Below are 10,139 nucleotides of genomic sequence, written 5' to 3' on the forward strand. Positions count from 1 at the left end.
AAAATTTTTTTTTTTTTTTTTTTTTTTTTTTTTAAGACAAGGTCTTGCTATGCCTTTCGGACTGGCCTTGAACTCTATGTAGCCCAGGCTGGCCTCAAACTTATAGCGATCCTCCTGCCTCAGTCTCCTGAGTGTTGGGATTATAAGCATGTACAACCACATCTGGCAATTTATTTCAATTTTGATACAGGAAGATTTCCAGGAAGATGGTGGCATAATGAACAGCAGAGAAACAGCTTCTCCAAGATTTGGTGTCCAGACACTGGAATAGTACTGTGAGGAAGAGAAGGAGGGAATTGGGTTCCCAGGATCCAGCAAGGATCTGAAATGGGATAGGAAGCCCATAGAGAGGCGGGGAGAGAGGCCTCAGTGCAGAAGGTGGCAAGCAGCCCTGACTCACTTAGTGGGTCTGGAACCCGCAGACCCATCCATGGTCACTCCTGGCAAAACCAGAGACCTCCACAGAGAAGGACACCAATGGAACAGGGCTGACTGCAGTGGCTGGTGAGCTATTTAGGTTCAGGTGTCCCCCCGGGAGAGGACAACTGGCCAGGAGCCATCTTGGAGAGGGGCCAAATGAACTTGGCACTCAAAGTAGCTGTGGGCTGACTCCATCTAGTGGCTCCCAGTGTCGAGGTGAGGCAGAACTTCGTTCAAGGTGGCAGGAGGTCAAGGAGCTGAGTTTAAACCAGCAGGAGGCCCATAGAGTGTTGCAGGCTGAACAAATTGGGTTTCAGGCTCACAGCCAGAAACCAGCCTGAACTTCAGTGGAACTAAAGGTGTAGGCAGGCTGGGATTATCCACTACCCCACTGTATGCTGTAGCTGGCTTGCTGGGATCAAGTAACGCAGATCTAGGCTCCTTCTGTCCATTTTGTCGACCAGTGACAGCAGAGAAACACCTCAAAGTGGGCTTTTTAAAAAAACACTTTCTTTTTCATTTTAAAAAAATTTTATTGTCTTGTTTTTATATGTGTGAACATTTTTTCTAGTTTTTGTTCTTATTTTTATATGAGTGTGAACATTACTTCTAGAAATGGAATCCATGAAACAGATTCAAACAGGTATCCAGATTAAACATTACATTGAGGGCTGGGGATTTAGCTGCCTGCCTTGCAAGCACAAGGACCTGAGTTTGATCCCTGGTACCAAAAAACAAAAACACATTGAAAGTATATACAGACCAGTATTCTTTTTTGGGGGGTATTGGGGATCAAACTCAGGATCTTGCACTTTCAAGGCAGGCAGCAGAACCAATGAGCAGAATCACTGAGCTCCAGGCCCACAGAATGAGGCAATGTGAGGACAGATTATCAGATATAGAAGACAGGTTTTTCGGTTAGCAATCATGAAAAGAAAAATTTTTTAAAATAGTAAAGGACCATAAAAAAAACCAATCCAACAGCTGCTAGACGATGCAAAGAATGATGTAAGATTGATTAGAGTCAATGAAAAATCAGGGGATAGCGCAAATGACATTTAAAAACCTGTTCACAGAAGTAATGGCAGAAAACTTCCCAAATAGGGAAAAAGAATTTGACATACAGATAAAGTGAGGCATATAGAACACCAATTAGCCATGATCAAAACAACAAAAACTACACCAAGATGTATAATAGTCAAGATTTCAGAAATTCAACATAAGAACAGAATATTAAAAGCTGATAGAGAAAAGAAACAAATCACCTATAAAGGAATGCCCATGAGAATCACAGCAGACCTCTCAACACAAACCCTTCACGTCAAGGAGATTGTGGAATGAAGTATTTCAAGTCCTAAAAGAAAACAACCTCCAACCCAGACTGATGTACCCTGCAAAATTATTTTTCAAAATTGATAGAGAAACAAGATATTTCCATGATAAAGACCACTTGAAAAAAATTGTGACCACCAAACCAGCACTCCCAAATGTTCTGAAGGATCCTAGAAAGAGATAACAGAGTACAACTCCACGAACCCCAAGAGAATGAATCCACCAGGCAAGGGAAGTAATTAAGTGGGGGGCAGGGGGAGGCGACAACAGGAAAATAAGATGACAAGGATAAATCAATACATATCAGTTATAACCATCAATGTGAATGGGCTCAATCAAAAGAAATAGACTAGCAGAATGGATCAAGAAGCAAGATCCAAGAATATGCTGCATATAATAAACATTTAATTGCAAAAGAAATTCATAAACTAAGAATCAAAGGATAAGCAATTCTCCATGTGATATGAACAAGGAAAAAAGCAGGAATAGCTATTCTATTGCAGACAAAGAAGCTTTCAAGCCAAGACTGATTAAGAGAAACAAAGAAGGGGCCGGGGATTTAGCTCAGAGGTCCTGCTGCCTGCCTTGCAAGTCCAAAGACCCAAGTTCAATCCCCAGTACCAAAAAAATAAAAAAGAGAGAGAGAGACAAAGAAGGTCACTCCATACTTATTAAGGGAACAATCCAAGAGGAAGAGATAGCAATAATAAATATATATGCACCAAATACCAGTGCAGCCAACTACATAAAACAAATATTAACAGACATAAAAAAATCAAACAAGCAGTAAAGCAATCATAATGAGGGACCTCAGTAGACCACTGTCACACACAGACAAATCAACTAGACAAAAAAATTAATAAAGAAATAACAGAACTGAACCAAAAAAATTTTTTTTTGGTTTTTTGAGATAGGGTCTCACTATGTAGTTGAGACTGACCTGGAACTCACTATGTAGCCCAGGCTGGTCTAGAATTCACAGCGATCCTCCCGCCTCAGCCTCCTGAGAGCCTCCTGAGTGCTGGGATTACAGGCATGAGCCACCATGCCTGGCATACTGAATCAAACTTTTGAACAAATGGATTTAGTAGATGTCTACAGTGTTCCACCTCACAACATCAGAATACACATTCTTCTCAGCTGCCTATGTGACATTCTCCAAAATGAACCACATAATAGCTCATAGAACATGCTTAAGTAAATGCAAAGGAATTAAAATTATCCTGTGCATACTACCAGACCATAGTGCAATGAAATGGGAAATCTATAGCAAAAGAAACCATAAAAACTTTATAAACACATGGAAATTAAACAACACCCTCCTGGACAACCAAAGTGTCACAGACCACAGAAGAAATTAAAGAAATTAGCTGGGTGTGGTGGCACACACCTGTAATCCCAGCACTCAGGAGGTAGAGGCAGGAGGATAGCTGTGAGTTCGAGACCAGCCTGGGCTACATAGTGAGTTCCAGGTCAGTCTCAACTACATAGTGAGACCCTGTCTCAAAACAAGCAAACAAACAGAAAACAAAACAAAAAAGAAGAAATTAGATAGTTTCTACAAATAAAAAATGCCAATACAGCAGGCCAGAACTTACAGGATGCAATGAATGCAGTCCTATGAATTTCCATATCAGAAAAACAGAGCAAGCTCAAAAAACAACCTAATGCTGAACCTCAAGATTCTAGAAAAAGAAGAGCAAGTCAAACCTAAAGCTCATAAGGGGAGAAAATTATAAAGATCACACCAGAAATTAATGCAATGGAGGCTAAGAAAACAATACAGAAAATCAATTAATTGAAGAGTTGGTTCTTTGAAAGATTAAATAAAATTGACACTTAACCAATCTTATCCAAAAAGGGAAGAAAGGGGCCAGGGATTTAGCTCAGTGGTTCTGCTGCTGGACCCAAGTTTGATCTCCAGTAGCAAAAAAAAAAAAAAAAAAAAAAAAAAAAAGTGCGGTGGGTAGAAAAGACTCAAATCCGTAAAATTAGGAATGAAAAGGATGAAATCACCACAGATCCTGTGGAAATCCAGAAGGTCATTAATACATTGAGAACTTATATTATTAGTATTAGTTTTTTGGTACCAGGCATTGAACTCAGGACCTTCCTCTTGCCAGGTAGGTGGCAGAACTGCTGAGCTAAATCCCCAGCCCAAGAACCTGTATTCTAATAAGATGAAAAAATGGAAGAAATGGACAGATTCTTAGATATATATGAATTATCAGAGCTGAATCAAGAAGATATAAAAGTTCTAAATAACCCAATATCAATGAAATTGAAGATATAATTAAAAACCTACCAATAAAGAAAAACTCAGGCCCTGATTGATTCACTGCTGAATTCTCTGAGAAATTTAGAGAAGATCTAACACCACTATTTCTCAAACTCTTTAATGAAACCGAAAGGGAAGCAATACTCCCAAATTCATTCTTGAAAGCAAGCCTTAACCCAATACCAAAACCAGAGAAGGATTAAAAAAAAAAAAAAAAAAAAAACAGGCCAATCTCCCTAATGAATATAGATGCAAAAATCCTCAGCAAGATACTGGCAAATGGAATGCACCAAATTATCAAGAAGATTATACACCATGACCAAGTAGGATTCATCCCAGGGATGCAGGGATGGTTCGACATATGCAAATTAACAGAATCAAGGACAAAAACCATATGATCATCTCAATAGACACAGAAAAAGCATTTGACAAAGTCCAACACCCATTCATGATAAAAACTCTACAGAAAATTGAAATAGACGGTCTTTATCTCATTCTGATGGAAGCCATCTATGACACACCAACAGCCAACATCATACTAAATGGACAAAACCTGAAAGCTTTCACTCTAAAATCAGGAACAAGACAAGGATGTCCACTGTCACCACTCTTTTTTTTTGGTACCGGGGATTGAACTCAGGTCCTTGCGCTTGTAAGGCAGGCCACTGAACCGCTGAGCTAAATCCCCAGCCCGTCCACTCTTATTCAATATAGTTCTGGAAACATTGGCCAGGGCAACTAGACAAGAGAAAGAAATAAAAAGAATAAGAATAGGAAAGGAAGAAGTTAAATTATTTGTTTGCTTGGGGTTTTCTTTTGTTTTTTGTTTTCTTTTGTTTGGTACCAGAGGTTGAACTTGGGATCTTGCACTTGTGAGGCAAGCACCAGCACCACCAAGCTAAATCCCCAGCTGAAGTTAAATTATTATTATTTGTGGGTAACATGATACTCTACATAGAAGACCCCAAAACTCCACCAAAAGATTTCTAGATTTAATAACCAAATTCAGTAACATAGCTGGATACAAAGTCAACACTCACAAGTCAATAGCATTGCTGTACACAAAAAACAAACCTACTGAGAGGGAAATTATGGAAACACCTTTCACATGAGTATCCAAAAAGTGAAATACCTAGGAATCAATCTAACAAAGGAAGACTTTTACATTGAAAACTACAGTACTCTGCAAAAGAAGATTGAAGAGGATATCAGAAACTGGAAACTGTTCCTAGGTAGAAGGTACCATTATGGTGAAAATGGTCATACTTCCAAAATTGTTATAAAGATTTAATCCAATCGTGACCAAAATATCAATAGCATATCTCACAGAATTAGAGAAACTATCCTAAAATTCTTTTGGAGCCAGAAGAAACCTAGAATAGCAAAAAAAAAAAAAAAAAAAAAAAAAAAAAAAAAAAGTAATTCTGGGCAACAAAGGCAGGGTAGGGGCATCACAATCTCTGACTTGAAATTATACTACAAAGCTACTGTAATAGAAACAGCATGGTACTGAAAAAAACAGACCCAAAGATCAATAGAACAGATTAGAAGATTCAGAAACAACTCCAAACACACTCAGCCACCTTATCTTTTAACAAAGGAGACAAACACTTTCACTGGAAGAGTCACATTAATAAATGATGCTGGAGGGCCAGGGATTTAGCTCAGAGGTTCGGTGGCCTGCCTTCATTCAATCCCTGGTACCAAAATAATAATAAAATAATAATAATAATAATAATAATAATAATAATAATAACGCTGGAAAAACTGGCTTTCCACATGCCAAAGATTAAAACTAGACTCATTATCTTTCTAAACTAAAATCAAAATGAATGAAAGAATTTAAATATTAAAACAGAAACACTAAAAAAAATTGAACTAGGAAAGCGATCGAATTAAAAACAAAAAACAGAAACACTAAATCTGCTGGAATATAGAATAGATAGGACTCTTGGACTGGGGATTTGGCTCAGTGGTTCCGCCACCTGCCTTGAAAGTGCAAGGGCCCAATTTTGATCCTCAGGACCAAAAAAAAAAAAAAGAATTTTTGAAGACATTGGTGTGGGCAGACTTTATGAACAGAACTCCAGTCACAAAGGAAATATCACAAAGAATCAACAACTGGGACTTCATCTTATTAAAAACATTTTCACAGAAAAAGAAATCACCAACAGAGTGAAGAGACACCCTATGGTGTGAGAAAAATATTTTGCCCTGTGTTCCTCAGACAAAGGACTACATCTAGAATATATAAAGAACTAAAAAAAAAAAAAAAAAAAAAAAAAAAAAAAAAAAAAAATCCAACAATAGGCATCTGAAATGAAGAGACACTTCCCAGAGAAAGTGGAACTGGCAAATGGATAAATGAAAAAATGTCCCAACACCACTGGCCATTTGAGAGATGCAAACTAAAACGAGGCTGAGATTCCATCTCACGTCAGAAAGAAGGGCTGCTGTCAGCCAATAACAAGTGCTGGTGGGGCTGTGGGGAAGAAGCAGCCCTTCCCTGCTGTAGGTAGGCGATAGACTGGCGCAGATGCTGTGCAGAGCAGTGTGGGGATTCCCCAGAAACTACAACCATGGGTTCCATTCGACCCAGCCATTCCCCTTCTTGGTATCTTCCTAAAAGAATTAAAAGACTCAGACCACAGCCGTGTGTGCACCCTTGTGTTTACAGTGGCACAGTTTGTAATGGCTAAATCTTGGAAACAGCCCAGATACCCAGCGAGCGGACAGTTTTTATACAATGGAGCACTAATCTGTCATAAGGAAGGATAAGCTCGAGACGTTTCTAGCTGAATGGAGGCACCCTGAGACCACGCTCTTAGTGAAATAAATCAGATACACATTTGAACACCACATTCTCTGGTGTGAGAAACTGAAAGTGTAAATAGGAACCAAAATGTATGATACATATTAGGAAATGGGAAGAAAAAAATGTTTAAATGAAAAATAGAACAAGGGAAGGGGGAGGGGAAAGAAAGGACACGAACGAAAAAATGTGAACAGAGCTTTTTGTAAATAAGGAGGGGAAGGGGGTTGAAGGGAGGAGGGGAATGAGAAAAAAGGCAGAAGCAAGATATATCATGTATAGTAAAAATTCCCTATGATGAATGTGATCATTATGTAAATCTAAAATGCACCAATAGGAAAAAAAAAAAAAAAAGCAAAATTCAATCTGCTGCCTAGGCTGGCCTTAAAGCTACACTCCTGCCTCAGCTTCCCCAGTAGCTGGGATTACAGGTACACTCGGTCCTGCTAAGACACTGACATTTTTAAACCCACAAGTCCACGCTGTTATACTGTTAAAAGCACAGGGTTCTTGGTGAGAGAAAAATTCCAGCTACTAAGTGCAGAAAATAAAATAATTAAAAAACAGTTTTGCAGCCACTTTCTCTGGTGACAGGGTGTGAAGAATGAGCTATTCCTGTGCCAAGTGATCCTGGCACGTCAGGGGGCTGAGGCAGGAGGACCATGAGTTCAAATCCCACCTTAGCAATTTTGCAATTGCAGGCCGTTTCAAAAAAAATTTTTTTAAAGGTAGCTCAAGACGTAGCTCTGATACAGCATCGTTGAGTTCCATCCTTAGTATCACAGGACAAAACCCCAAAACAAAATGCACCCTACATTTTCCTCTCTCACATAGGGATGTGAGCAACCCCTCCTGTGCAGAGGAGCAGCCAGCCCTGGCCTGGCCATCAATGCAGCAGCCCTGGGCTTGGCCCTTGGTGTTAGTTTTGGTTTTGTGAGGCAGGATCTCGCTATGTAGTCCAGACTGACCTTGAACTCACTGTTGCCCCAGAGTGGCCCCCAATTCTTGGTGATCCTCCTGCCTCAGCCTCCTGAGTGCTGGGATCACAAGCAAGCACCACTGCACCCAGCACCCTGGTGTTCTTGCCAAAGGTGTGACTGCAGGTGGCTGCAGCTGTCAGACCTGTCCCAGCTGAGGGGCAGGCACATGGGTGGGGATGGGTTCAGGGGCCTGTGGGCCAGACAGGGACCTTCAGTGAGCAAGGGGACAGCGCTGCACCCCAGTGCCTGCTCAGTGCTGCCTAGAGCTGAGGAGGGTGTTGGGAGAGGCCAGGCATTGCGACAGCCAGGTGAGGGCAGGTGGGGCGAAGGGCTTTACTGCCACCTGAGTCTGGATTGTGCTCTGTGACCACCGCTTGGGACCCCCCCACACCTTGTCACTGACTCTGCAGCCGGAAGCCACTCACCCAGGGACCTTTCCAGGCAGGACTTGGCGCAGTGTTGCTCACAGTGCCCTGCTGGGTGCCAGCTGGATGGTGCCCCCTCCGGACCTGCAGGTCCGCTCGGCGGGAGTCAGCTCCCAGCCACCCCTCCAGCGGGGTGTCCCCTCCAGGAACCACCCTCTCGGGACTGAGCAGTGATCGCCTCCCAGGAAACCCCACCACCCTGCTCCTCACCCGCTCTTCGACCCGCATCCAACCAGATGCCAGTGTCTGCCCGGGGCCAGCCCTCCTGGACGTGGCCCTCACCCCCAAGGATGAGGCCAGCCCAGCACTGGGCGGGGAAGCCTGACAGAAAGGAAGCTCCAATGGTGGCAGATTAAGAGGTAAAACGTTCCCCCAAAGTCTTGTGTATGGAGGCAGGGCTGGGCCAGAAGTTTGTCACTAGGGTATGACCCACAAGGACAAAATGCCATCCCCGTGCTCACTTCTCTGCTTCCTGACCGCCACGAGGTGAGCAGCTGCCTTCCACCAGGCTCCTCCACCACACTGCTTCTGCCTTGGCACCAGCTGACTGCAGACTGAACCCCCTGAATCTGAGCCCAAATAAACCTCTTCTCCTAAGGCCGCAGGTGCCTGGCATTTTGTCCCGCCTGCAGGAGAGTGACTAAGACAGACAGGATGTGGGGGCAGAGGGACGTGTCAGTGCCCTGTGAACCCCACTTCAGACCTGTGGTGTGAATGGGGCAATGGAGGAAGTGATGCTCAGCCTCTTCCTCTGTCTCCCCGTCTGCAGCCCCACCTGGTGACCCAGGCCCCAAAGGCACAGGCTCCCATGGGCGTTTTCATCATTTATTGAAAACAAACATCTGTGCGCAATGTACAGGTCCAGCTTCCCGGGTGGGCGGGGCAGGGCCAAGCTGGGTGTTGCAGAGGCAGTGGGGGGGGCAAGGAGGGGCCCGGCTCTCTCTGGCCCCAGGGCCAGCTTCTCCCTTCCTGCACCAGGGACACGGACACTGTCCGACAGCCCAGCCAGGGGCCCCTTCTCAAAGCAAAATAAATAGGCAGACCTGCCCCAGGCCCTAGGCTGCCCCAGCCCCAGGGCAGCCAGCAGCCCCCAGTCTGGAGAAACCCGGTGGCCTGGCTGGCTGCAGGGCGCTGTGGACAAAGGGCACCCAGAGCAGGGCAGGATGAGGGGCCGGGCCAGACCCCCAGGCTTTAAGGCAAAGCAGGGTGAGGGTGTGCACAGCCCAGGGCTGGGCCAGCCTTTGGCACGATCAGGGAGGACAGCTGCGGAAACTGCAGGGCAGGGCCGAAGACCAGCTGGAGGTGGTGCGGAGCCCCTGCTCCTGAACCTCCCTCTCCACAGCCCGGCAGGTGGCACTGAGGGACACAGGTCAGGCCTGGCCACCCTGACATCTGGCCCACAGGTGCCTGTGGGGCTCAGCTCCTCAGTCAGCAGAGCGTGTCCGTGTTGAAGGAGAGCTGGGCCTGGGGACAGAAGACAGGGGGCTGGGTCGTCCTCCAGCAGCAGGGTCTGGGGTGCTCGAGCTGGCTCTCCGGCTCCCCGGCTCTCTTCCGGTCTCAGGGCGGGGCCCTCCTGGGTCTGGCAGCCACTGCGTGTGTCGCTCCCTCCCCACTGCTTCCGGCGTGTCACAGGTCCCCCGCGGACTGCTCCCCTCTGCCTGCCCCAGTCCCGGGCCCCTCACTGCGCCCACCCCTAGTCCGCCAGCAGCCAGGTGGCCAGTCCCCCTCCCAGAGCCTGAGAACCGCGCTGGCCTGCCCGCGCTCACGCGCTCCTCCTCAAAGCTGATGAGGCCCTCGTCCTCTGTGTCCAGGTCCTCAGGCTCATCAGCCACGAAGGCCCGGAGCTCGGTTGGGGCTGGTCGGGGCCGCAGGAGGCTGAGCAGCCGGCCCAA

General features: G+C 45.1%; 1 protein-coding gene across 1 annotated transcript in view; it reads right to left on the reverse strand.

The window, feature by feature from the left end:
* Window positions 1-9,063: 9,063 nt before the first annotated feature.
* Window positions 9,064-10,139, reverse strand: part of Abca2 (ATP binding cassette subfamily A member 2) — a 15,957-nt gene continuing 14,881 nt past the window's right edge. The window contains exons 48-49 of the mRNA XM_010608957.3: window positions 10,014-10,139; window positions 9,064-9,711 (exon numbers count right to left, since the gene is read on the reverse strand). Of these exons, the coding sequence (XP_010607259.1) occupies window positions 9,676-9,711; window positions 10,014-10,139 (162 nt within the window). The 3' untranslated portion in view covers window positions 9,064-9,675. The remainder of the gene's footprint in view (window positions 9,712-10,013) is intronic.

Source organism: Fukomys damarensis, unplaced genomic scaffold (assembly GCF_012274545.1).
Source record: "Fukomys damarensis isolate Sample0158 unplaced genomic scaffold, DMR_v1.0_HiC HiC_scaffold_36, whole genome shotgun sequence".
In the NCBI taxonomy this organism is placed as follows: domain Eukaryota; kingdom Metazoa; phylum Chordata; class Mammalia; order Rodentia; family Bathyergidae; genus Fukomys; species Fukomys damarensis.